General features: G+C 38.8%; 1 protein-coding gene across 1 annotated transcript; it reads left to right on the forward strand.

The window, feature by feature from the left end:
- Window positions 1–2,898: 2,898 nt before the first annotated feature.
- LOC104997335 (N-acetyllactosaminide alpha-1,3-galactosyltransferase-like) lies at window positions 2,899–20,667 on the forward strand. The gene is made up of 6 exons (XM_010852036.1): window positions 2,899–3,036; window positions 3,742–3,827; window positions 5,526–5,558; window positions 8,138–8,191; window positions 15,355–15,495; window positions 19,645–20,667. The coding sequence occupies exons 2-6, from the start codon at window positions 3,748–3,750 to the stop codon at window positions 20,336–20,338; spliced, it is 1,002 nt and encodes a 333-aa protein (XP_010850338.1). The 5' UTR covers window positions 2,899–3,036; window positions 3,742–3,747; the 3' UTR covers window positions 20,339–20,667.
- The last annotated feature ends 7,032 nt before the right edge of the window (window positions 20,668–27,699 follow it).

Consider the following 27,699-nt stretch of genomic DNA (forward strand, 5'->3'; position numbering starts at 1 on the left):
TTTAACTTTTTCTTTAAATTTAACCCAGAGCATATGACTCATATAATATATGGGAGCATTAGTCTGGTATAACCTATTCAGTTGTGATCCAAAAGAGATTCTAATTCTGCACTAATTTAACTTAGTTATCCTTCTTCACCACCTTCTTTTTTTCTCCTAGGAAGAACTGAAATCAACAGAAAATCTCTAACATTGATACAGCTTTTATTTTGTATATGAATCATGTATAAAGTGAAAGTGTTAGTTGCTCAGTCGTGTCCAACTCTTTGTGACCCCATGAACTGCATCATGCCAGGCTTCCCTGTCCTTCACTATCTCCTGGAATTTGCTCAAATTCATGTCCATTGAGTAGCTGATGCCATCAAAGCATCTCATGCTCTGCCGTCCTCTTTTCCTTTTGCCTTCAATCTTTACCAGCATCAGGGTCTTTTCCAATGAGTTGACTCTTTGTATCAGGTGGCCAAAATATTGGAACTTCAGCTTCAGCATCAGTCCTTCCAATGAAAATTCAGGATTGACTTCCTTTAGGATTGACTGGTTTGATCTCCTTGCTGTCCAAGGGACTCTCAAGAGTCTTCTCCAGCACCACAATTCAAAAGCATCAATTTACCAAGTGTTAGTCACTCAGTCATGTCCAACTCTTAGAGATCCCATGCTGTAGCCCTCTAGGATCCTCTGTCCATGGGATTTCCCAGACAAGAATAGGGGAGTGGGTAGCCATTCCCTTTTCCAGGGGATCTTCCCAATGCAGGGAGTGAATCTGGGTTTCCCACATTGCAGGCAGATTCTTTATCATCTGAGCCACCAGGGAGGCCCTGAATCATGTTGTATTATTTCAGGTAATTGTAAACCATTGGTGAACAATAATGGCTTCCTTATTCTTTTTTTGAATGGTATATTATGATGAGCCAGAGATTTTCTAATTTTGATAAAGTATACTTTATCATTTTTTCAGCTGTTGTTTTCTGTCACCTAAGGGACATTTATCTACCCCCAAATTACAAAGATATTCTCCTATGCTTTTCTCTAAAAGCAAAATACTCTCTGACATAAATCACAGCAGGATCCTGTATGACCCACCTCTGAGAGTAATGGAAATAAAAGCAAAAATAAACAAATGGGACCTAATTAAACTTAAAAGCTTTTGCACAACGAAGGAAACTATAAGCAAGGTGAAAAGACAGCCTTCAGAATGGGAGAAAATAGCAAATGAAGCAACTGACAAAGAATTAATCTCAAAAATATACAAGCAGCTCATGCAGCTCAATACCAGAAATATAAATGACCCAATCAAAAAATGGACCAAAGAACTAAACAGACATTTCTCCAAAGAAGACATACAGATGGCTAACAAACACATGAAAAGATGTTCAATATCACTCATTATCAGAGAAATGCAAATCAAAACCACAATGAGGTACCATCTCACGCCAGTTAGAATGGCCACTATCAAAAAATCTACAAACAATAAATGCTGGAGAGGGTGTGGAGAAAAGGGAACCCTCTTACACTGTTGGTGGGAATGCAAACTAGTACAGCCACTATGGAGAACAGTGTGGAGATTGCTTAAAAAACTGGAAATAGAACTGCCATATGACCCAGCAATCCCACTGCTGCGCATACACACCGAGAAAACCAGAATTGAAAGAGACACATGTACCCTAATGTTCATCGCAGCACTGTTTACAATAGCTAGGACATGGAAGCAACCTAGACGTCAATCGGCAGGTGAATGGATAAGAAATCTGTGGTACATATACACAATGGAATATTACTCAGCTATTAAAAAGAACACATTTGAATCAGCTCTAATGAGGTGGATGAAACTGAAGCCTATTATATAGAGGGAAGTAACTCAGAAAGAAAAACACCAATACAGTATATTAATGCATATATGGAATTTAGAAAGATTGTAACAATAACCCTATATGCGAGACAGAAAAAGAGACACAGATATAAAGAACAGACTTTTGGACTCTGGGAGAAGGTGAGGGTGGGATGATTTGAGAGAATAGCATTGAAACATGTATATTACCATATGTGAAATAGATCACCAGTCCAACTTCAATACATGAAATAGGGCACTCAAAGCCAGTGCACTGGGATGACCCTGAGGGATGGAATGGGGAGGGAGGGGAGGGGGGGTTCAGGATGGGGGACACATGTACACCCATGGTTGATTCATGTCAATGTATGGCAAAAACCACCACAATATTGTAAAGTAATTAGCCTCCAATAAAAATAAATAAAATAACTTTTTAAGAAAACTTGTGGCTTTAGCTTTTATGCTTAGATCTGTAATTCACATTGAATTAACTTTTTGTATGGTGTGAAATACACACAATAACATTGGTGAGTTGCAAAATTTTGGAGTGAGAAAAGCCAAATACAACAAGTGAATCAGTATAGTTCTATTTATGTGAAGTTTTACAGCAGGACTAGCTCAGCTATGGTAATAGAATCAGAAAACCGGTTTCCTGGGTGTGGGAAGGTAGTGACTCCAAGGGGCACAGGAAATGTTTTGGGAGTTATGGAGATGTTCTATATCTTAAAGAAGTACATGTACATTTGTTACAAATCCAATGAACTGTACACTTACATTGCATATGTTTTACTTTGTTTAAATTATACACCAGTTAAAACTGTATTATGAACCTTTAAAAAATCCCCAAGGAGAGAGAAACTTAAGTCATTTTTTTTAGTTGGACAAAAGCTAGTCCCCTGGTAATGACAAAGAGAAGCTACTGGCATATAAATTGTTACAGTAACAATGTCTAATTCTTTCATCATCAAAAGAGAATTTGATGACATCATCAATCACAGGAGACTGAAATCATAAACACACAAACTGGAGGGCATCACAGAACCAATACTAGGTTATCTGATTCATGATTTCTCAAAGATCTCAAAATGTTCTACCTGAAAACTGTCTAGTCTCTTAGGATTCTCTACATGAATTCCCAAACCGCTATACCATAAACATCGTCTCTGAGAAGAGCTGTATAAAATTCCTATGTAATCATTGTGAAACAAAAGGTAAGAGTTTGTCCTTAATGTCAACAATTGAGTCATATCTAGTTCCTTTTCTGTACACACAGGATTTCATATTCCTTAGATTAAGTATTACAAAGGAGTTTTGTAAACCTGGCTCACATTCCGAGGTCAGTATACAAATAATCTAAAAATGATAGTTTAGCCACCAGCCAGTGATCTGAATCAATTTTATATTCAAATACTTTTGAGAAAGAGCATATATTTTATACTGTTATTGGTCCTATCACCTTTCTTAGAATGATCTTCATAATACTGTTTAATTAAAATAATTCCTTTATAACTATACAACTTTTTAGAGTCCAATTAAGTATTTTCATAACAGTCTCTTTCTCTGACACCCACCCTGTGAGTTAGGCTTGGAAGTGGCTTTTATATTTTTCGTTTCTGTAGGAAAAGCCCTTTGTACTTCAGAAAAGACATAAGTTTTAAGATCTCTTGTATTAAGGCCAGCTTAGGCCAGCTAATGTCCTAAGTCTTTGGGCAGCTAGCTCAAATTGTGTTTCTACTGACTTTACATTTTCATACGGGGAGATATCCAAGGATCAGAGGTGCCTTACACCACCCCAACCAATGTCTATTACTTCATTTATTACAATTTCAGTCATGGAGATGCAGGATTCAACACAGCATACAGTGTACATTCTGCTTTATTTAATCTAGTTTTACCTGTTTTCTTTTTATTCCCAGGACAGAATGAGATACCAAAGGAAAACAATTCAAGGGTTATTATTTTTACTGTTTCTGTGGACCTTTCAGAGAATGTATCATTTCAGGTAACTTTAAAAAAATTAATGATATTTTATCTCATGTTGGTAAAGGATCTAGTGTATTCAGAAAGGTGATAAATTCTCCCCCTGAATGAATCATCATCCAAATATACCCAATTATATCCAAATATATTAGCATAAACATAGTCTTCAGCATAAAAGTTCTTTGTTTCTAATGTGATCAAAGGTAATGTAATTTCTGTAGGTCCATATGTGCATGGAGAAGCAATGTTAAGCTACCAAGAAAGTTACCATGGAATTAATGACAGTGTAATGTTAGTACATGTTGTAAACTGGCCATTTTTACATGGGTGGCATTAAAAAAAAAGTTCCTAATATTGGTGACTTCACACATTAAGTGTGGTATTTGCCCTCCACATATTTGAGCAAGTAGAGAGATTTCATTGGAAATTAGGAAATTTCATTTTTTCTTTTGCTTGGTTTCTTTGGCTGTGCTGCACGGCTTTTGGCAGTGAAAGGAGAGTCCTAACCTTTGGACCATCAGGAAATTCCCACAAATGTCATTTTTTAAATGTTATTAAGCAAGCTTCTCTGTCATTTGTATCTCAAATAATTACTTGTTTTTTTTTTTTTCGATGTAGCATGCAGTCATAATTGTAATGATTTTTATCATGTTTATTACTGTATCTCTAAAACCAATAATGTATTTGGCATCTAGTGTGTGTCTTAGTCTATTTAAGCTACTTTAACAAAATTCCATAGACTGATTGGCTTATGAACTACAGAAATTTCTCACAGTTCTGGAGGTTGATAAGTCCAGGATCAAGGCACCAACCGATCTGGTGTCTGTTGAGGATACATTTTCTAGTTCATACACAGCCATCTTCCCAATGTGTCCTTCAGTAGCAGAAAAGTCTCTGCCACGGGGTCTCTTTCCCAAGGACATCAATCACATTCATGAGGGCTCCATCCTCATGATCTAATCACCTCCCAAAGGCCCTACCTCCTAATGCCATCACCTTAGGAGTTAGGACTTCAACATACAAATTTGAGGGGCATGCAAATATTTCATATATAACATTAAATGTTCATTAAATATTTGGTAATATTAGATAACAAAATTAGGTAATAAAATGAATGGATTTATAGGGATATAAGTCCTGGGTGTTTATTGGTAGGACTGATGTTGAAGCTGAAACTCCAATACTTTGGCCACCTGATGAGAAGAGCTGACTCATTTGAAAAGACCCTGATGCTAGGAAAGAATGAGGGCAGAAGGAGAAGGGGACGACAGAGGATGAGACGGTTGGATGGCATCACCAACTCAATGGACACGAGTTTGGGTGAACTCCGGGAGTTGGTGATGGACAGGGAGGCCTGGCGTGCTGTGGTTCATGGGGTTGCAAAGACTCGGACACTACTGAGCAACTGAACTGAACTGATCTCTGTCTGCTGGCTAAGTTGCTTCAGTCATGTCCTACACTTTGTGACCCCATGGACTATGGCCTGCCAGGCTTCTCTGTCCATGGGATTCTCCAGGCAAGAATACTGGAGTGGGTCGCCATTTCCTCCTGCTGGGGATATTCCCAACCCAGGGACTGAACCTACGTCTCCTGCGTTGCAGGCAGATCCTTTACCACTGAGCCACCAGGGGAGTCCCAGGGAAATAACTCTAGTTATATTAAATGTGGAAACCCTTTATATAAGTTTGAAATTAATACAATGCTTTTCATTTATTCTAAGCACAAAGAAATTACAGAGGATGTATCAGTGCTGGTAAGTCTTTATCTACAAATAGGCTATGACTTCTTTGAAGACTAAAGTAGTTGGAGGGCAATGGACTATCTGCAAGTCCTTGGCAGGGTAAACCAATAGGCAGGGCAAACCAAAGCAGTTTTACAAATTAAGGTATTTACAAGTGGAGATATTTGTTTAAGGTCAGAGTTCCAGTAGTCAAAGAAAGAGCAGACTGGCAGGGTGCTATCTCTGATAGAGGAGTGAGACCTGGTTAAAGGAAGTGTGTTATAGAAGCCAGAATCCAGAAGCTAGCCTACAGGAACCCTGGATCTTTTAAAGCTCTGGGGAAACACATGGGAGTTGAGTATTGGCTAAAACACTCCCAGTTATTAATCACATACCACCCGAAAAATCATGCCATCAGAGTGTGTGCAGAGAGGAAGCTTCCTCAAAGTTTGTCCAAGGTTCAGTATCATAAGATGTTCCTTTACTTCTCCCTGTGCTCACGGGAACACACACAGTGAAATGAAAGCAACTTTCCTTTGTGTTGCTTGCTGTCTTCAGGGTCCTTGTCTCTCTCATGGTTTCATGATTGCAACATCCCCACTAAGACCAAGACTCCATATACTTGGGTGAGCTGTGCTGTATGTGAAAATTATAAAGAAGGTTTTCATGTACCAGGCAGAGTATGTTTTCTCATGGCTAGCAGGGCATTGGAACTCTCCATCTCCTGAAAAAAGCAGGAAAATCCCAGCAAGGGTGGGAACATTCAAGGAAAGCCTGCTACAGCAGATGCTGGGAGAAAGAGTGGATTAAAATGCTTTCTGCCAAACTGTATTCAGTGCAATACAACCTAACAATCATCCTCTTATTAATATTGGCTCTCCTTAGCATCAAGAGTCTACAGCTGTAACATAGTAATACTTATCATCCAAGGCATTGTTACCGATGGAAGCAGTGCCTGGTAGAATGTCACATCTCAGCCACATTCCAACTTTGCAGTTACGCCCATCTGTGTACATAGGCACAAAGACAATCTCATGACATATGACTCAGCTCCACAGCTGCCTAATCCCCTTATCTCAGCCCAGAATCAGCTCTCCCAGGATGTCTTAGCAAGAGTGCCATAGAGCTTTTATGAAAGAGGAAAAGCAAGGGCTTAGGAACAATTGCTGGTCTTTTCACCTACTATGTGACTATGGACAAGATAATAAAAGCTGTTCTTCAGTTTATTTCTTAGGAGTGGATTGAATTAGATAATACTTAGGAAAGTATTCAATAAGTATTAATAAAAGAAATCTAAATGTATCTGGCAGATTAGGGAATACTCCCCTTAAGAAGGGATATTTAAATGAGACCTAAATGCTATGTGGGAATTAGCTGGTGGAACCTGTGACATGTTTAAGGGACTAACAAAAGGCCAGTGAGTCTGAAAAACTGTCGATGTGGGGCTAGGTAGGAGAGGTGGGTGGAACAGTGTGAAGGGTCAGATCATGCAGAATATTGTGGCTCTATAAGGAATATGGACATGATCCTTAGGACAGTGGGAGGCCACTGGACATTGTTAAATAGAATAATGATTGGTAACATTGGAGTTTCAGAAACATGTTATTGGAAGCAGAGTGGAAATGGAGCAGTGAATCAGTTGAAAAGGGAAAATGCAGGGATAAGCAGAGGGCAGCACATCGCTAATTACATGGATAGAAATATGAAGGAAGGTTCATTATATTGTTCTCTTTACATTTGTGTACCTTTTCAAAGGTACACCAACTTTTAAAAAGTGAACAGTGAGGCCAATGAGCAGGCTTTGGTAGCAGCCCAGACAAGGAATGATGCTGACCTGAAGTCGTGTGCTAGCGGGGAATGGAGATAAGGGATGCATTTGAGATGTTTTGGGAGTAAAACCATCAGGGTTTAATGGTGGGTTTGATGTTGGGATTCAGAAGGGCTCTGAGTGGAGAATGACTCTCATGTTTCTGCCATGCAAATCCAAGCAGATTCAGTGAGTTAAGGCAACATACAAAGAGGACCTACTTTGGGGAAAAGATTATGACTTTAAACGTCTTCCTTTGGTAGCATCTGTGCAAATTCAAGTAGAAGACTTCAGAACATAGTTGGGTACACTTAGTCTTAAATTTATGGGAGAAGTATCATTATATATAAGAACTCAAAGCCACAGAAAAATGCCCGGAAGATTGTCAGTTGAGCAAACAGAGAACATAAAAATCCTTCTGAGGATAATGATCACATCAGGGCTTCTGAGCAGATAGGATATTTAAGGCTAACCTTAGGTAGAAAATAGGAATATATTTTAATTGTGGTAGAAGTCACTACAGGTAAATTTGGGGATGAGGTTGCAGAAAGTTGAGGGAGCTTCCATCTGATGACTGCCATTTTCTATGTGAATTAGAAGATTAGAATGAGAACTGTGGGAACAGATAGACTCCTGGGAAGCACACAGAATTACTCTCAGGGTGGAAATCATGATTTTTCCATGCCACAACCATTAAAGTTCATTATTAATTTTCTGCTTCATGCTTATTTTGAATTTTACATCTGATAATACATCTCAAACCCTATACATATTATGTGACTCTTTGCATTATTTTTCCTAATAGGTCTGAGAATACTCAAACAGAAGAATTAAAGCTATCAGACTGGTTTTTTCCCAAGTAAGAATTCCAAATCTAATACGTATGAGATTAATCCATAGACTGCTCAATAGAAATTAACAGATGGCAACAATACTGTGACTGGCATTCCAAATGTTGGAGAGCACGTGGATCTTTGATGGTTATTTTAACAAATAAGCAGTAGCTGAGATCAACTGGAAATGGGCATTAGGACCTATGTCCTCCATGAGGGAGAATTTAGATGACAGAAACACAAAGGATCCTAGAATGACTGAGAGTCACAAATGTAAGGGTACACTTGAGATCGGTTGGTTGTTTCTCATTTCACTAATGAGAGAACCAAAGCCCAAGTCAGGTGGGTGGGCTGTCTGTGCACTTCCTGCTTTAATACAACAGCTTTCTTCTGGCCTCTCTGACTCCATCTTCTTACTCTATGCACCTGTCTTTCACCTTGATGCTGTAGATCTGAGGACCTTTCTTAATTAAAACTTTGAAAGGAGACATCCAGTTATTGGATAATGATCCATGACTCATCCTCCCATAATATCACTACATTTGTCAGATCTAATCAGATCATACAAAGCATACCAGCTATTTAAACATAGGTTTTAGTATAAAGAATTGCTCATTACCATATAGTCATTAAGGGGCTTCCCAGGTGATGCTAGTGGAAGAACCTGCCAATGCAGGAGACCTCAGAGATGTCAGTTCGATCCCTGGGTTGGGAAGATCCCCTGAAGGAGGGCATGACACTCCAGTATTCTTGCCTGGAGAATCCCATGACCAGAGGAGCCTGGCAGGCTACAGTCCATGGAGTGGCAAAGAGTCAGACATTTCTAAAACAATTTAGCACCCATGGACAGCCATAAAGTCATTAACTAGGTAACCTGAAAAACTGAAAATGCAACTCTAAGGTGTCATAGAGGGAACAGCTATAGGAAGTAATTATTTTCCCTGGTTCTGAAGAAACAAAAGGAAGGGACTGGAATTATTACACCTTAAAAACTTGGAGACAAATCTCACAGGGCTTAAACTCCGCTGCTGCTCACCTGGTGCGGGTGCCTCTGAGCTCCAGGGAAGGCTCTTGGGGCAGAGAACCAGCCCTTCTAAGGAGGAGCACGGCGAGACTGGTTTTGCACGTGTTGCAAAAACTGAAAGTTGGATTCAATTGCTTGGGAAAAGAACTGCTATTGCTGTGGTAAAGATGCATTGCTGGAATGGGACTTGCAGGAAGAGGATGTAGACAAGAAGCCTACAGGAAACAGAAAAGAGCAAGTTTCTTCTTCCTCCAGACTTGTAATTTCCCTCCAATGCCCTCTATTAGTACAGCCTAACAGGGTGCCCATTGGCAAAGGAGAAATGATTTGCAGTGTCCCAGCTCAAAATAATAAAGCAGGGTATACTGTGGTGGGTTTAACTATGAAAGACAATAGCTTAATAACTGATACAGCATCCTAATAAGACAGGTAAGTTATAGCCTCATAATTCAAGGTACTGATCAATCACAACAAAAAGGACAAAACCATATAATCATTTAAGTAGATTCCAAATCAGTTCAGTTCAGTTCAGTCGCTCAGTCATGTCCAACTCTTTGTGACCCCATGAATCGCAGCACACCAGGCCTCCCTGTCCATCACCAACTCCCGGAGTTCACTGAGACTCACGTCCATCAAGTCAGTGATGCCATCCAGCCATCTCATCCTCTGTCGTCCCCTTCTCCTCCTGCCCCCAATCCCTCCCAGCATCAGAGTCTTTTCCAATGAGTCAACTCTTCGCATGAGGTGGCCAAAGTACTGGAGTTTCAGCTTTAGCATCATTCCTTCCAAAGAAATCCCAGGGCTGATCTCCTTTAGGATGGACTGGTTGAAGTAGGCTACTTTTAAGTTTCGATCGCCATTCCTTTTTTTTGGTGGTGGTGGGGGGTGGGTGGGGGGCAGTGTTTAAACAGCAGAGATTTATTTTCTCCCATTTCAGAAGGCTGGAAATAGAAGATCAAGGTGTTGGCAAGTTTGGTTTCTTTTGAGGTTTCTCTTCTTGACTGGCAGCTGCCTGTCTCCTTGCTGTGTCCTCACAGGGCTTTTTCCCTGTGTACACATCCCTGATGTCTCTTACTCTTCTTAAAAGGACACCAGCCCTATTGGCTTTGGCCCCGTCTTTATGACCTCATTTAACCTTAACCTGTTAGTTGCTCAGTCATGTCTGACTCTTTGCAATTCCATGGACTGTAGCCCACCAGGCTCCTCTACACATGGAATTCTCCAGGCAAGAATACTGGAGTGGGTTGTCATTCTCTTCTCCAGGGGATCTTTCCGACCCAGGTATCAAACCCGGACCTCTTGCATTGTAGGCAGGCTCTTTACCATCTGAGCCACCGGGGAAGTCCTGTTTAACCTTAATTACCTCTCTAAAGGCCCTATTTCCAAATATTCAGACTGGGGTTACACCTTCAACACATGAATCTGGAGGAGACATTCAGTTCACAACAAGCTCTGAAACAGCTAATAGAATCTTTCTCTTGCTGCATGTCAACTCCTATTGCATTTTTCATTTTTTTCATTGATGATCATTAAAGCCGAACACATTTTCATATGAACATTGGCCACTTGGACATTCACTTTTGTAAACTGCCTGTTTATATCTCTTCTCTTTATCCCACACAATGGATTGTCTTTTTCTTATAGATTTGAATAGACATAATATAAAAGTCACTATTTTAATTGTTTGAAAATGTACAATTTGGGGCTTTCCCGGTGGTCCAGTAATTAAGAATATGTCTTGCAATGCAAGGGAACTTTGTAATCCCTGGTGCACAAAGACTCCACATGCTGCGGAGCAGCTAAGCCCGTGGGCCGTAACTACTGAGCCCGCATGCTGCAACTTCTGAAGCCCACAGAGCCTACAGCCTGTGCTCCACAGCAGGGGAAGCCACTTCAATGAGAAGGCCGTGCGCCACGGTGAAGAGTAGCCCCTGCTCACCATAACTAGAGAAAAGCCTGTGCAGCATCCACGACCTAGCAGAACCAAAAATTTAAGTAAATAAGTCTTTTAAAAATGTATAGCTCTAGCTGTCAAATTCCAGAATATCTTCATTATAGCAAAAAGGAATCTCTGCCCATTAAGAAGTAACTTCTCATTCCCCGCTCCTTGACAAACACTAATCTGCTTTCTATCTCTCTGGACTTGCCTATTCTGGACATTTCCTATGACGGGAGCATAGTATGTTTTGTTATTTTTTTTAATGTCTGACTTCTTTCACTTTGCATGTTTTCAAGGTTCATCTATATTGTAGCATCTATCAGTATTTCATTCCTTTTCATAGCTGAATAATATTCCATGGTATGGATATACCACACATCCATTCACCAGTAAATGGATATTAGGTTGTTTCCACTCTGGGGCTATTATAAGTAATGGTGCTATAAACATTCATGTACAAGTTTTAATTTGAAATCATACTTTCAGTTCCCTTGGGTATATATCTATAAGTGGGTTTACTGGGTATATGGTAATCCTAAGTTAAACTTTTTGAGAAACCACCAAACTCTTTTCCATATAGTTACATCATTTTATGTTCCCATCGACAATGTATGAGTGTTTCAATTTCTCTGCATCCTTTCCAACACTTGCTATTTTTTGTTTTTCTGGGTGTGTGTGTTTGTTTTTGCTTATGTTAGGGCCATTCTAGTGTGTGTGAAATATCTTATTATAGTTCTGATTTACATTTCTCTAATGACTAATGATGTTGATCTTGAGATGTCTTTGTCTGGCTTTGGCATCAAAGTAATATTGGCCTCATAGAATGAGTTAGAAAGTTCTATTTCTTTGGAAGACTTTGAGAATCTAATTGGTGTTAATTCTTTAAGTGTTTGGTAGAATTCAGCAGGTAAACCATCTGATCCTGGGGTTTCTTTGTTAGCAGATTTTCAATTACCTTTACTTGTTATAGGTCTATAAGTTTTTCTAGTTCTTCTTGAACCAGTTTTAGTAGTTTGTGTATTTCTAGAAATTTATCCATTTCATCTATAAGGTCTATAATAATGTCCCCATTTCCGTTCTTGATTTTAATAATTTGAGTCATCTCTGATTTTTTCCTGGTCAGTTTAATTAAAGGTATGCCAATTTCATTTATCTTTGCAAAGAATTGACTTTTGGTTTCATTCCATCATTTTTTTCTCTATTCAGTTCTCTCTACTCCAGTCTTTATTATTTCTTCTTTCTGTTGGCTTTGTTTTTCCCTCTTTTTTCCAGTTTTCCCCTTTTTTCCCCTTAAGGTAGAACATGAGGTTATTAATATGAGATCTTTCTTTTTTAAAACATGGATGTTTACAGCTATACATTTCCTTCTGAGTACTGATTTTCACTGTCTCCCATAAGTTTTAGCATGTTGTATCTTCATTTTTATTGATCTCAATTTATTTTCTAATTTCCTCATGATTTTGGAGTTTTTTGTTTTTGTTTTTTTTTCCCCTTATGATTTTTTCCTTTGGCCCATTGGTTGTCTAGGTGGGTTGTTTAATTTCCAGATGTTTATGAATGTTCTAGACTCATTTCTGTTACTGATTTCTAATTTCATTCCATTATCATTGGAAAAGATAGTTTGTATGTTTCCAGTCACTTTAAGGTTATTGAGATTTGTCTTATGTTCTAACGTGAGATTTATCCTGGAGAATATTGCATGTGTATTTGAGAAGGACATGCATTCTGTTGTTAGATAAAGTGTTCTGTGTATGTCTGATTTGTTCTTTTGCCTGCTCAAATCTTCTGTTGACATCCTAAAGTGAATTTTTTCCTTTCAGCTATACACGTCTCAACTTCAGTATTTCTATTTCATTTGTTTTTTATAATTTGTATCTTTATTAATATTCTCTATTTGTTAAGACAATGTTCTTCTGGTTTCCTTTAGTTCTTTGTCCATGGCTTCCTTTAGCACTTTAAGCATATTTTAAATGGTTGATTTAAAGTCTTTTTAGAAAAACTCAGTCAATGCCTGGACAGTTCTCATTTATTTGTTTTCTTGTGAATGGGCTGTGCATTCTTCTTTATTTGGATAACTCTTAAATTTTGGTTAAAAACTAGACATTTTGAGTATTATATTTTCTCTGGAAATCAGATACTTTTGCCTCCTCAGAGTTTGTTGTTCTTATTTGCTATTGGTTGTTTGTTTGGTTTTGTTTTTCCCTTTTTTTCTAGTTTTCCCCCCTTTCCCCTTAAGGTGGAAGGTGAGGTTATTAATATGAGATCTTTCTTTTTTTTATGGTTGTTTGTTTAGTGGCTTTTCTAAACTATTTTTTTAAAGACTGTATTCTTTGTCTGGTTTGGTCTCAGAAGTCTCTGAGCTACTCTTAGGTTGTAGCCAGTGAGTTGTTTGACAGAGATTTCCTTAAAGTGCCTAAAACCTGAGAGATAGAGGTGTTAGAGGGCAGAAGAAGGAGGAAAAGGAAATTAAGGAGGAGGAGGAGGAGAAGGAGAAGAAGAAAAAAACAGAAAAGAAAGGAAAACAAAACAAAGAGAAGAAGATGCTTACATTCTTTAAAGACTGGCTCTGTGTTTGGGCCCCTCTTCAACACAGCCCAGTTGCTTATAACTCTGCCTTAGCTTTCACTTCTTGTGTGCCCTGAGCCTAAATACCAGTCAGAGGTAAAAGCCTAGGATCTTCACAGGTCTTTTCTGAACATTCGTTCTGCCCTGAATATGTGCATGGATTTCTCAGTTCCTTGTTCTGTGTGTGTCTGATTGACCCATGGGATCTTGTCAAAGCCCTTACTTCCCAAAGAACTGTCTTTCAAATGTTTCCTCCCCAGGCTTTCAGCATATATAGTGTTTAACTGAAATCTTTTGACTCAGGTGAAAGGGGCTTGTTCTTTTACAACTTTTTTTCAAGGAATACCCTCCCATTCAATTCTTAGAGAATGTTAAGTACAAGAAAAAAAGCACTATGAGTCAATCCTTCAAGGAACTCTCAGGTAGCTTAAACAGATAAACACAATCGCTGGGAATTAGATTCACTCTTCTACCCTCTGAGTCAGATACCCACACTGAGAACATAACATGGTTTTGTCTTTTCAATGCCACTGTTATACTAGGAAGAGCATTGGTGCAAGGCTGGGTTAGAATACCTCAAAGGTTTTCTAGTCCTACCATATTGAGTCTTTTTTTTTTTTTTTCTTTTTGAGATAACTTTTGCTTGGTTGCTCTAAATCTTTGGCTATCTTCCAAAGTTCTGACAAAGTTGATTCTGACAGTATGCAGCAATGTTAACACTGGCAGCATTTCAGATTATGAAAACTGGGAAGTTCATTTTTTAAAATATTGCTTCTGAAAAGAATCAGTGTCCATAGCTTAAGACGGTAGATCTTGTCCAACTGTAAGAGAAATTGTTACTTTGGACTTTGGGTGACATTTCAACTATGCATCCTCAAAGATCTTGGAACAATAATATAATCAGTACATGTACTTTTGTAATCATCTCACCCTAATGATGCAGCCATGAAATTAAAAGATGCTTACCCCTTGCAAGGAAAGTTATGACCAACTTAGACAGCATATTAAAAAGCAGAGACATTACTTTGTCAACATAGGTCCGTCTAGTCAAGGCTATGGTTTTTCCAGTAGTCATGTATGGATGTGAGAGTTGGACTGTGAAGAAAGCTGAGCACTGAAGAATTGATGCTTTTGAACTGTGGTGTTGGAGAAGCTCTTGCAAGTCCCTTGGACTGCACAGAGATCCAACCAGTCCATCCTAAAGGAGATCAGTCCTGGGTGTTCATTGGAAGGACTGATGTTGAAGTTGAAACTCCAATACTTTGGCCACCTGATGCGAAGAGCTGACTCATTTGAAAAGACCCTGATGCTGGAAAAGACTGAGGGCAGAAGGAGAAGCGGATGACAGAGGATAATATGGTTGGATGGCATCACTGACTCAATGGACATGACTTTGGGTGAACTCCGGGAGTTGGTGATGGACAGGGAGGTCTGGTGTGCTGTGGTTCATGGGGTTGCAAAGAGTTGGACATGACTGAGTGACTGAACTGAACTGAACTGAGCCATTTCTGATAAACTATTTCTTCAGTTTATCGTGCCATCAAGGCTCTGGGTTAGAAATAAGGAAATACTGCAATCAGACATAGGCTTTATACATTAGCAATATCTACTACAATTTTATTAAAAGTATTTTGCTCATAATTCTTATATCTTCCTTACAGTGCCATAAATCACTCAAACATAACAACTACCAGTTGGGCAGCTCCAGTTGTGTGGCATGGCACCTATGATGAAATGGTGCTGGAAAATTATTATGCAAATCATAAAATTACTGTGGGGTTAACTGTGTTTGCTGTGGGAAGGTAGGTATTGCTGAATGACCTTTATATTCAAGTGTTTTATTTTAGAAAATGCGAGATTATCAATAATATACCTCAAGAATTTAGAAAAAATAGAAAAAAATAAAACCAAAGAAAGCAGAAATAAGGGAGTAATAAAGGTGAGAGCAGAAATCCATGAAATTGAAAACAGAAAAGTCTTAGAGAAAAATCAATGAAACAAAAATGTGGTTCTTTGGGGGAAAAAAACCCCCAATAAAATCCATAATCACCCAGGAAGACTAGCCAAAAAAAAATTTAATGCAAATTACAAATGTCAGGAAAGAAACAGGATATATCATCTCAGACCTTGTAGACTTTAAAAGGATAATCAGGAACCACTATAACATTCTCTACATATCTGACAATTTAGAGGACATGGGCCTTAAAAAGTACAAACAACAACAATTCACTCAACATGAAACAGATCATTTGAATAACCCTATATCTATTGAGGAAATAGAATTCATAATTTAAAAAATTTTACTAGCTGGTGGCTCAGCTAGTAAAGAATCTGCTTGCAATGCAGAAGACCTGGGTTCGATCCCTGGGTTGGGACAGTCCCCTCGAGAAGGGAACAGCTACTCACTTCAGTATTCTGGCCTGGAGAATTCCATGGACTAGATATAGTCCATGGGGTCACAAAGAAAGTACTTTCAACTTTCAAAGTCCTCAGGCGCAGATAGTTTCATCAGAGAATTCTACCGAATACTTAAAGAAAAATTAACATCAATTCTACACAATCTTTTTCAGAAAAGAGACTAGACAGGAACACATCCCAAATCATTTTATGAAGCAAATTCTGCCTTGATATCAAAATCATACCAAAAAAAAAGTATTAAGTTGAACAATACTTATCACTCATTAAAATGATAAAGTTATCAGCTTTATAGCAACTTGCTATTAAATATTGATAGTAATTTATTGTTTAATAAAAAGAACACAGAAAGAGGAAGAAAGGGAGGAGGAAGGGAAGACTCCTTACTGAAGAAGCTTCCCATGACCTCCTCCCGAGACTCACTGTGGTCTCTTCAAGTTGCTGCCCCAGCATCTGTAACAAGATCCTGGGGAGTGACCCCATTCGGGGCAGTGCTTCTACCTTCAGGACACAGATGGAGTTTCTGGTTCCTTCCTACACCCTCCTGAATAGAATACAGGGTCTTGGAAGGGTGTACTGTATAAGGGAAGGGGCACTGAAACCACAGCCTCAGTAACCTCACCATGAAACCCCCACTCTGTTTTAAAGAACCTCTGAAAGCTCAGGAATAAATAGCATCAATTTCCTCTGAAATTAGGAGTATAGATTGGACTGAAACTAGGAGGATAGATTTAAAGTATCTATATGGAAATTTTCAACATGAATATCTGCTACAGGAATGAACAATTAAGCCAATAAAATAAAATGGAAAAATGCCATACAAATTTTAAAGACTTTCTATTTATTGACAATAGCACTGTAGACCTGTAGGGAAAGACTTCCATAAATGATGTTGGAGAAAATGTCAACACAGGAAACCTGAAATTGTACCTCTATAGCATATCATGTACAAACATACAAACATCAATTACTAGGTAGTTTGAAGACCAGTAGTTAAAAGAAAAACTATATCTCATGAACTCAAGATAGAAAAGGATTTATTAATCAAGACATGGAAACTACTAATCATAAAGGAAAATACTGATAAGTCTGACTGCTTAAAATTAACTTCACCTAAGAAAAAAATCAGAGAAACACAAACTGAAGGCCATTTTACAAAATACATGGTCAGGGTCATGACCAAAAAGAAGAGAAATTGACAGAGTGGAAGAGACTAGGGAGACTAGAAGAGACTAGTGACTGAATGCAGTGTGTGTTCTGGATTGGATCCTGGAAACTGAAAAGGTCATTAGGGAAGAAGCTGATGAAAATCACATAAAATCTGTGGATTAGCTAATAGTATTTTACCACTGATAATTTCCTAGTTTTGACAAATGTACTATGGTTATATATTACTATTAGGGGAAGGTGGGTAGAGCATATGTGGGAACTCTGTAATATATCTGCAACTTTTCTGTAAATCTAATGCTATGCTAAGCTTCAGTTGTGTCTGACTCTTTGAGACCCTATAGACTGTAGCCTGCCAGGTTCCTCTGTCCATGGGATTTTCCAGGCAAGAATACTGGAGTGGGTTGCCATTTCTTTCTCCGGGGGATCTTCCCAATCTAGGGACTGAACCAACATCTCTTAAGTCTCCTGTATTGGCAGGCAGGTTCTTTACCACTAGCACCAACTGGGAAGCAGGCCTTGCTAAGATCCAGCATAGTAAGTCTAATAGCATTCCAACATAGAAAACATTTTAAAAATTGGGGGAAAAAATGTTTGCCATTGTAGTGACAGTAAGTTTTTTTTTTAATTGTACATGCCTGATATTAAGCTTTTGATTGATTGCTGAGACATCCATTTTATTTATTTATTCATTGGCCACATTGTACAGCTTGTGGGATCTTAGTTCCCTGACCAGGGAGAAAACTTGGGCCCTGTGCCATAAAAGGGCAGAGTCATAACCACTGGACCACCAGGGAATCCCCTGAGATATCCACTTTAAAGACATCCATCTCAAATAAAAATATTGCTTACTAGCTAAACAACTAGATAAAGAGCCAAGTCACCATACCCATGAAATCTTCCTTTTAGAAAGTCCTGAGTGACCTGATCTACATAAATGACCACTTGCATGACCCCGTTTTTCCCCCTCCCTTGCTTTAACTTCCGCTTTTACGTTTAAAACTTATCAATAGAGTGAACTTGCAAAACCCTAGGCACCCCACCCTCAACCCAGTAAAGGCAGAACCCTAGGTGCTTTGTGTTTCTCTCTTTCTCTCTCTCCCACCACTTCTAACTTGTGACCTCACTGTGTGGCCCCAGGCATGCCACGTATCCTCTAGGATTTGTGATTAATAAAGCTTATTTTCTCAAAGTTCCCTATGGTTGTTGTTGAGGTGCTCCTTGAGATTATAATAAGAATGACAAAGACTGGTCCAGCCATAATGTAGGCTCTGGTGATGTCTGGTGGGAAGTAGGGATGTCTTACCACAAGTAGTAGGGACTCCAGTGAGTGCCCCCAGGCACTCCTAGCCGATAACATCACTGTCAATAGGTGGAGACTGACACAAAACAGCCCCATACCACATCATACACAAAATTTAACTCAAATCGATAATAGGCTTAAATATGAAAGATAAAACAATAAAGCTACTATAAAAACATATAGGAGAGTATTTTCACTACTTTGAGGGGGCAAAGATTCCTAAAGTATGACACAAAAGCACTAACCATAAAAGAAATATGGATAAATATGGACTTTGGATTTGAGTTGCTAGCTTCCAGCTCAATATAATATTTTAAGTGATATTTTTTCATAATGTACCTAATAATTTTAGATACTCCAAACTAGAGTTTTCTCCTGACTCCATCTGTTGTATTTCTTAAGACTCTGACCAATATACAGAACTTATTTCTAATGACCATGTAAGCTCATTTGAACAAGTCACATATATTACCTTTCCTTTTTTGAATTTACCTGAGCCTATTTATTACTATAAGAATCCTTAACTGGCTGGAGAGATTGGAAATGAGAAGGTTTGCCTTCAGCCCAGCAATCTTAGCACCATATTAAAGGGCATAGGGCAAAATAATAACCGCAGTGCTGACAGTGGGCACAAAGCATGTCACCTCTGACTTTTTATGCAAAACTAACTACTCTAAGTAAGCCACAGGCATCAATAACTGCTCTTGCAATGACCTATGACCTTTCTTGCCTACAGCCTCTAAAGCAAGTCCCAGCTGCTCTGATAACCCTGAAAATTCAGGCTTTTGTTTTGTGCTGGGCACGGTTCAGTTTTCTGATCTCACCAAGTTTCATTCCCTCCCATGAGAAATTCCTCTTTTCTCCTATGATCCATAAAACCTCACCATGTAGAGGAAAGGCAGACAATTTCACTTTTACACTACTTAAATACAACTCAAGAAGCATATCTAATGTTTGGTTCCTTAGTAGCATTTTTTGATAAAACTACAGTAAGTGTAATTTAAATAGTATGTGTTTCACTAACATACAAGAAGATGAACTTAATTGCTTCTTATTTACTTCACAGATACATTGACCATTATTTGCACACATTTATAGCATCAGCTGATAAATATTTTATGGTTGACCAGAAAGTCATCATTTACATCCTGACAGATAACTTCTCTAAGGTGCCTTGGGTACAGCTGTCTCCCCTCCGAACGCTGAAAGTTTTTGAAATAAAGCAAGAGAAGAGATGGCAAGACGTCAGTATGATGCGCATGAAGACCATCAGTGAACATGTTGTGGATCACATCCAATATGAAGTTGACTTCCTCTTCTGCATGGATGTGGATCAAATCTTTGTAAAAAAATATGGACTGGAGACTCTGGGGGAGTCAGTAGGTCAGTTACATGCTCATTGGTATAAGGCAAGTCTTACAGAGTTACCTTATGAGAGGAGTCAGTTATCAGAAGCATATATACCTATTGGTAAGGGGGACTTTTATTACCATGCTGCTGTATTTGGCGGTACTCCCATTCAGGTTCTCAATATTGCTAAGGAGTGCTTCAGAGGAATCATGAACGACAAGAAAAATAACATTGAGGCAGTGTGGCATGATGAAAGTCACTTGAACAAGTATTTTTTCCTCCATAAACCCACTAAAATCTTGTCACCAGAATACTGCTGGGATCATCTTGGTCCTAATAGAATTGAGCGTACCACTTTCAAAATCTTTTGGGCTATTAAAAATTATGACTTTCTTAGACAGTCAGTGTAATTTTATAGTCCTTCCTTTGTGTTGCTGAATTTAAAAGCATCATTTTGTCTTGTCTTTAAAAAATTAGTACTTGACAAATTTTAGCACCATAAAAATAATCACTAATAAAATGACAAACTCACCAACACAGTTATAGTCATACTTTTCATCACCTTTCTTCTTGAATCATATAACATAGGATATAGCAGTAACAGAATGAATATATTGACATCAGATGGAAATATAGTGTTCTCATATCTTGTGTGAATTTTGAGGAAGTATATTTTTGGATCACATTGGACAAAATAGAATCTTTCAGGAGAAAATAAAATCTGAAATATTTCCACTGATCCAGCTAGATATATATTTCTTATATTGCTTAAGGAAAGGGATAATCTAGGGGTATGGATAAGGGAAATTGGTGCAACTATACTAATCTACTCTCTATGTAAAATTTTGAGGACATTAAAGCTGCCACCAGATGGGCAGACAGTTACTTAGAAAACTGGTTATTCAAAACTGTTTTTTTTTTTTTTCTTTTTAACTTTTTAGTTTGTATTGGGGTGTAGCCTATTAACAATGTTGTGATAGTTTCAGGTGAATGGTGAAGGGACTCAGTCATACAAATAGATGTATCCATTCTCTCCTAAACTCCCCTCCCATCCAGGTTCCCACATAACATTGAGCAAAGTTCCATGTGCTGTACAGTAGGTCATTGTTGGTTATCTATGTTTAATATAACAGAGTGTACACGTCCATCCCAAATTCCCTAACTATCCCTTCTGCCCTTCCTTCCCACCTGCAGCCATAAGTTCAAAATGTGTTTTAAAACTACAAAGCTATCTGTTGTAAAAACTAATAAGGAAATTTTAAATATAGAGAGAAAATTGAAACTCTTCCTATATTCTCCTTTTGAAAATCTATCACTTGGGGGGCGGTCCTAAGATGGCAGAGGAATAGGACGGGGAGACCACTTTCTCCCCCACAAATTCATCAAAAGAACATTTGAATGCTGAGTAAATTCCACAAAACAACTTCTGAATGCTGGCAGAGGACATCAGGCACCCAGAAAAGCAGCCCATTGTCTTCAAAAGGAGGTAGGAAAAAATATAAAAGATAAAAAGAGAGACAAAAGAGGTAGGGATGGAGATCCGTTCAGGGAAGGGAGTCTTAAAAAAGAGAGAAGTTTCCAAACACCAGGAAACACTCTCACTGGTGAGTCTGTGGCAAGCCTTGGAACCTCAGAGGGCAACATAACTGGGAGGAAAAATAAATAAATAATTAAGCCCCACAGATTACATGCCCAATGGTAACTCCCAGCGGAGAAGCAGCGCAGACGCCTGCTTCCGCCACTAGCAAGCGGGGGTGGGCAGGGAGGCGAGGGCTGCATCGCTTAGAGTGCAGACTGGGTCTGAATGCCCGGAGGGCAATCTGAGGGAACTAACTAATAAACCAGACTGTGGGATAGCTACCCGGCGAAAAGCCCTAAACTAAAACACTGCCAGGCCTGCTCACAGCTAACAAAGGACTGACCAGAGCTAGCCGGCTGCTGACCAGCCCATCCCCCGCCAGAGACAGGCAGGCGAGGGCAGTCCAGGCCAGAAGAGGGCAATCACGGCCCCAGAGAGGCATCGTCTACCACACTGCATGTAGGCTTGGTTGCTAACCAAGACTTCTTGGGATTCTGGATGGTTGACATTCCCCTGAGAAGGTGCGTCAGTTGTACACCCAGAAAACCGAGCGGCAGGGATGGGGGAGGTGATAAGTCGCAGCGACTGTGCTTGCCAAACACCTGGTCACCTGAGTGGTTCAGACCTGGGAAGGGCACAAAATGCAGGCCCAACCAAGTCTGCGCCTCTGAGGACTACCTGAGTACCTGAACCTGAGCGGCTTAGACCTGGGAGGTGCATGCAGCCCAGGGCCTGCCTCAGACAGTTCCCTGCAGAGCAACCTAGAGCCTAAGCAATATAGACAGGGAAAGCACACATGCCGTGAGCGGGGGCAAACCCAGTGTGGCCGAGACACTGCGAGCACATGCCAGTGTTATTTGTTTGCAGCGTCCCTCCCTCCCCACAGCACGACTGAACAAGTGAGCCTTAAAAAGTGTCCACCACCGCCCCCTTGGGTCAGGGCGGAAATTAGACTCCGAAGAGACCAGCAAACAGAAGAAGTTAAAACAGAGGGAACCACCCTGGAAGTGACAGGTGCAATAGATTAAAACCCTGTAGTTAGCACCTACTACATAGAAAGGGGCCTATAGATCTTGGGAAGTATAAGCCAGATCAAGGAACTATCTGAAAATGAACTGACCCCACACTGTCCACAACAACGCCAGAGAAAGTCCTAGATATATTTTTACTATTATCATTCTTTAAATTAATTTTTTTTTTATTTTTAAGTCCTCTATTACTCCTTTAATTTTCATTTTTATAACCTATTACTTTGCAAAAAAAGACCCTATTTTTTAAAGCCAACTTCATATATATATTTTTTATAATTTTTGTAACTTAAAAAAAATTTCTTTAATATTGTATTTTTGAGAATCCAACCTCTACCCTAGATTTTTAATCTTTGCTTTTTGGTATTTGTTAGCAATTTTGTACTTTTAAGAACCCAATCTTCAGTACCCATTTTTACTTGGGAGTGAGATTACTGGCTTGACTGCTCTCTCCCCCTTTGGACTCTCCTTTTTCTCCACCAGGTCGCCTCTATCTCCTCCCTCCCACTTCTCTTCTCTACCCAACTCTGTGAATCTCTTTGTGTGTTCTGGACTGTGGAGAACACTTAGGGAACTGATTACTGGCTGGATCTGTCTCTCTCCTTTTGATTCCCCCTTTTAACTTCCTGGTCACCTCTGTCTCCTTCCTCCTTATTCTCTTCTCTGTGTAACTATGTGAACATCTCTGAGTGATCCAGACTGTGGAGAGCACATAGAGAAGTGATTACTGGCTAGCTTGCTCTTGCCTCTTTTGATTCCCCCTCTTCTCCTCCTGGTCACCTCTATTTCCCTCCTTCTTCTCTTCTCCATGTAACTCTGTGTACCTCTCCAGGTGTTTCTCACTGTGGAGAAACTTTTCATCATTAACCTAGATGTTTTATCATTGGTGCTGTATAGATGGAGAAGTTTTGAGGTTACTGTAAGAATATGACTGAAAACCAGAGGCAGGAGGCTTAAGTCCAAATCCTGAGAACACCAGAGAACTCCTGACTTCAGGGAGCATTAATTGATAGAAGCTCATCAAATGCCTCCATACCTACACTGAAACCAAGCACCACCCAAGGGCCAACAAGCTCCAGAACAAGACATACCATGCAAATTATCCAGCAACACAGAAACATAGCCCTGAGCGTCAATATACAGGCTGCCCAAAGTTACTCCAAACCCATTGGCATCTCATAATTCATTACTGGACACTTCAATGCACTCCCGAGATAAGAAATCCAGCTCCACCCACCAGAACACCGACACAAGCTTCCCTAATCAGGAAACCTTGACAAGCCACCCGTCCAACTCCACGCACAGCAAGGAAACTCCACAATAAAGAGAACGCCACAAACTGCCAGAATATGGAAAGGCCACCCCAAACACAGCAATATAAACAAGATGAAGAGGCAGAGAAATACCCAGCAGGTAAAGGAACAGGATGAATGCCCACCAAACCAAACAAAAGAGGAAGATAGGGAATCTACCTGATATTCCAAATAATGATAGTGAAAATGATCCAAAATCTTGAAAACAAAATGGAGTTACAGATTAATAACCTGGAGACAAGGATTGAGAAGATGAAAGAAAGGTTTAACAGGGACCTAGAAGAAAAAAAAAGAGTCAATATATAATGAATAATGAAATAAATGAGATAAAAAACACTCTGGAGCGAACCAACAGTAGAATAACGGAGGCAGAAGATAGGATAAGTGAGGTAGAAGATAGAATGGTAGAAATAAATGAAACAGAGGAAAAAAGAAAAACGAATTAAAAGAAATGAGGACAATCTCAGAGACCTCTGGGACAATGTTAAATGTGCCAACATTCGAATCATAGGAGTCCCAGAAGAAGAAGACACAAAGAAAGACCATGAGAAAATACTTGAGGAGACAATAGTTGAAAACTTCCCTAAAATAGGGAAGGAAATAATCACCCAAGTCCAAGAAATCCAGAGAGTCCAAAACAGGATAAACCCAAGGCAAAACACCCCAAGACACATATTAATCAAATTAACAAAGATCAAACACAAAGAACAAATATTAAAAGCAGCAAGGGAAAAACAACAAATAACACACAAGGGGATTCCCATAAGGATAACAGCTGATCTTTCAATAGAAACTCTTCAGGCCAGAGGGAATGACAGGACATACTTAAAGTGATGAAAGAAAATAACCTACAGCCCAGATTACTGTACCCAGCAAGGATCTCATTCAAATATGAAGGAGAAATCAAAAGCTTTACAGACAAGCAAAAGCTGGGAGAATTCAGCACTACCAAAACAGCTCTCCAACAAATGCTAAAGGATCTTCTTTAGACAGGAAACACAGAAAGGGTGTATAAACTCGAACCCAAAACAACAAAGTAAATGGCAATAGGATCATACTTATCAATAATTACCTTAAATGTAAATGGGTTGAATGTCCCAACCAAAAGACAAAGACTGGCTGAATGGATACAAAAACATGACCCCTATATACATTTTCTACAAGAGACCCACCTCGAAACAAGGGACATATACGGACTGAAAGTGAAGGGCTGGAAAAAGATATTCCATGCGAATAGAGACCAAAAGAAAGCAGGAGTTGCAAAACTCATATCAGATAAAATAGACTTTAAAACAAAGGCTGTGAAAAGAAACAAAGAAAGACACTACATAATGATCAAAGGATCAATCCAAGAAGATATAACAATTATAAATATATATGCATCCAACATAGGAGCACTGCAATATGTAAGACAAATGCTAACAAGTATGAAAGGGGAAATTAACAATAACACAATTAAAGCGGGAGACTTGAATACCCCACTCACACCTATGGACAGATCAACTAAACAGAAAATTAACAAGGAAACACAAACTTTAAATGATACAATAGACCAGTTAGACCTAACTGATATCTATAGGACAATTCACCCCAAAACAATGAATTTCACCTTTTTCTCAAGAGCACATGGAACCTTCTCCAGGACAGATCACATTCTGGGCCATAAATCTAGCCTTAGTAAACTCAGAAAAATTGAAATCTTTCCAAGCATCTTTTCTGACCATAATGCAGTAAGATTAGATCTTAATTACAGGAGAAAAACTTAAAAATTCCAACATACGGAGGCTGAACAGTATGCTGCTGAATAACCAACAAATCACAGAAGAAATAAAAAAAGAAATCAAAATATGCATAGAAAGGAATGAAAATTAAAACACAACAACCCAAAACCTGTGGGACACTGTAAAAGCAGTGCTAAGGGGAAGGTTCATAGCAATACAGGCATACCTCAAGAAACAAGAAAAAAGTCAAATAAATAACCTAACTCTACACCTAAAGCAACTAGAAAAGGAAGAAATGAAGAACCCCAGGGTTAGTAGAAGGAAAGAAATCTTAAAAATTAGGGCAGAAATAAATGCAAAAGAAACAAAAGAGACCATAGCAAAAATCAACAAAGCCAAAAGCTGGTTCTTTGAGAGGATAAATAAAGTTGGCAAACCATTAGCCAGACTCATCAAAAAACAAAGGGAGAAAAATCAAATCAATAAAATCAGAAATGAAAATGGAGAGATCACAACAGACAACACAAATACAAAGGATCATAAGAGACTATCAGCAATTATATGGCAATAAAATGGACAACGTGGAAGAAATGGACAAATTCTTAGAAAAGTACAACTTTCCAAAACTGGACCAGGAAGAAATAGAAAATCTTAACACACCCATCACAAGCACGGAAATTGAAACTGTAATCAGAAATCTTCCAGCAAACAAAAGCCCAGGTTCAGATGGCTTCACAGCTGAATTCTACCGAAAATTTAGAGAAGAGCTAACACCTATCCTACTCAAACTCTTCCAGAAAATTGCTGAGGAAGGTAAACTTCCAAACTCATTCTATGAAGCCACCATCACCCTAATACCAAAACCTGACAAAGATGCCACAAAAAAAGAAAACTACAGGCCAATATCACTGATGAACATAGATGCAAAAATCCTTAACAAAATTCTAGCAATAAGAATCCAACAACACATTAAAAAGATCATACACCTTGACCAAGTGGGCTTTATCCCAGGGATGCAAGGATTCTTCAATATCCGCAAATCAATCAATGTAATACACCACATTAACAAATTGAAAAATAAAAACCATATGATTATCTCAATAGATGCAGAGAAAGCCTTTGACAAAATTCAACATCCATTTATGATAAAAACCCTCAAGAAAGCAGGAATAGAAGGAACATACCTCAATATAATAAAAGCTATATATGAAAAACCCACAGCAAACATTATCCTCAGTGGTGAAATTTGAAACCATTTCCCCTAAAGTCAGGAAGAAGACAAGGGTGCCCACTCTCACAACTACTATTCAACATAGTTTTGGAAGTTTTGGCCACAGCAACCAGAGCAGAAAAATAAATAAAAGGAATCCAAATTTGAAGAGAAGAAGTAAAACTCTCACACTTTGCGGATGACATGATCCTCTACATAGAAAACCCTAAAGACTCCACCAGAAAATTACTAGAGCTAATCAATGAAAATAGTAAAGTTGCAGGATATAAAAATCAACACACAGAAATCCCTTGCATTCCTATACATGAATAATGAGAAAATAGAGAAATTAAGGAACCAATTCCATTCACCATTGCAATGAAAAGAATAAAATACTTAGGAATATATCTACCTAAAGAAACAAAAGACCTATATATAGAAAACTATAAAACACTGGTGAGAGAAATCAAAGAGGACACTAATAGATGGAAAAATATACCATGTTCATGGATCAGAAGAATCAAGTTAGTGAAAATGAGTATACTACCCAAAGCAATCTATAGATTTAATGCAATCCCTATCAAGCTACCAACGATATTTTTCACAGAGCTAGAACAAATAATTTCACAATTTGTATGGAAATACAAAAAACCTCAAATAGTCAAAGCAATCTTGAGAAAGAGGAATGGAACTGGAGGAATCAACCTGCCTGACTTCAGGCTCTACTACAAAGCCACAGTCATCAAGACAGTATGGTACTGGCACAAAGACAGGAATATAGATCAATGGAACAAAATAGCCCAGAGATAAATCCACGCACATATGGGCACCTTATCTTTGACAAAGGAGGCAAGAATACACAATGGAGAAAAGACAATCTCTTTAACAAGTGGTGCTGGGAAAACTGGTCAACCACTTGT

The sequence above is a fragment of the Bison bison genome, unplaced genomic scaffold (assembly GCF_000754665.1).
Source record: "Bison bison bison isolate TAMUID 2011002044 unplaced genomic scaffold, Bison_UMD1.0 scf7180017864307, whole genome shotgun sequence".
NCBI lineage: Eukaryota > Metazoa > Chordata > Mammalia > Artiodactyla > Bovidae > Bison > Bison bison.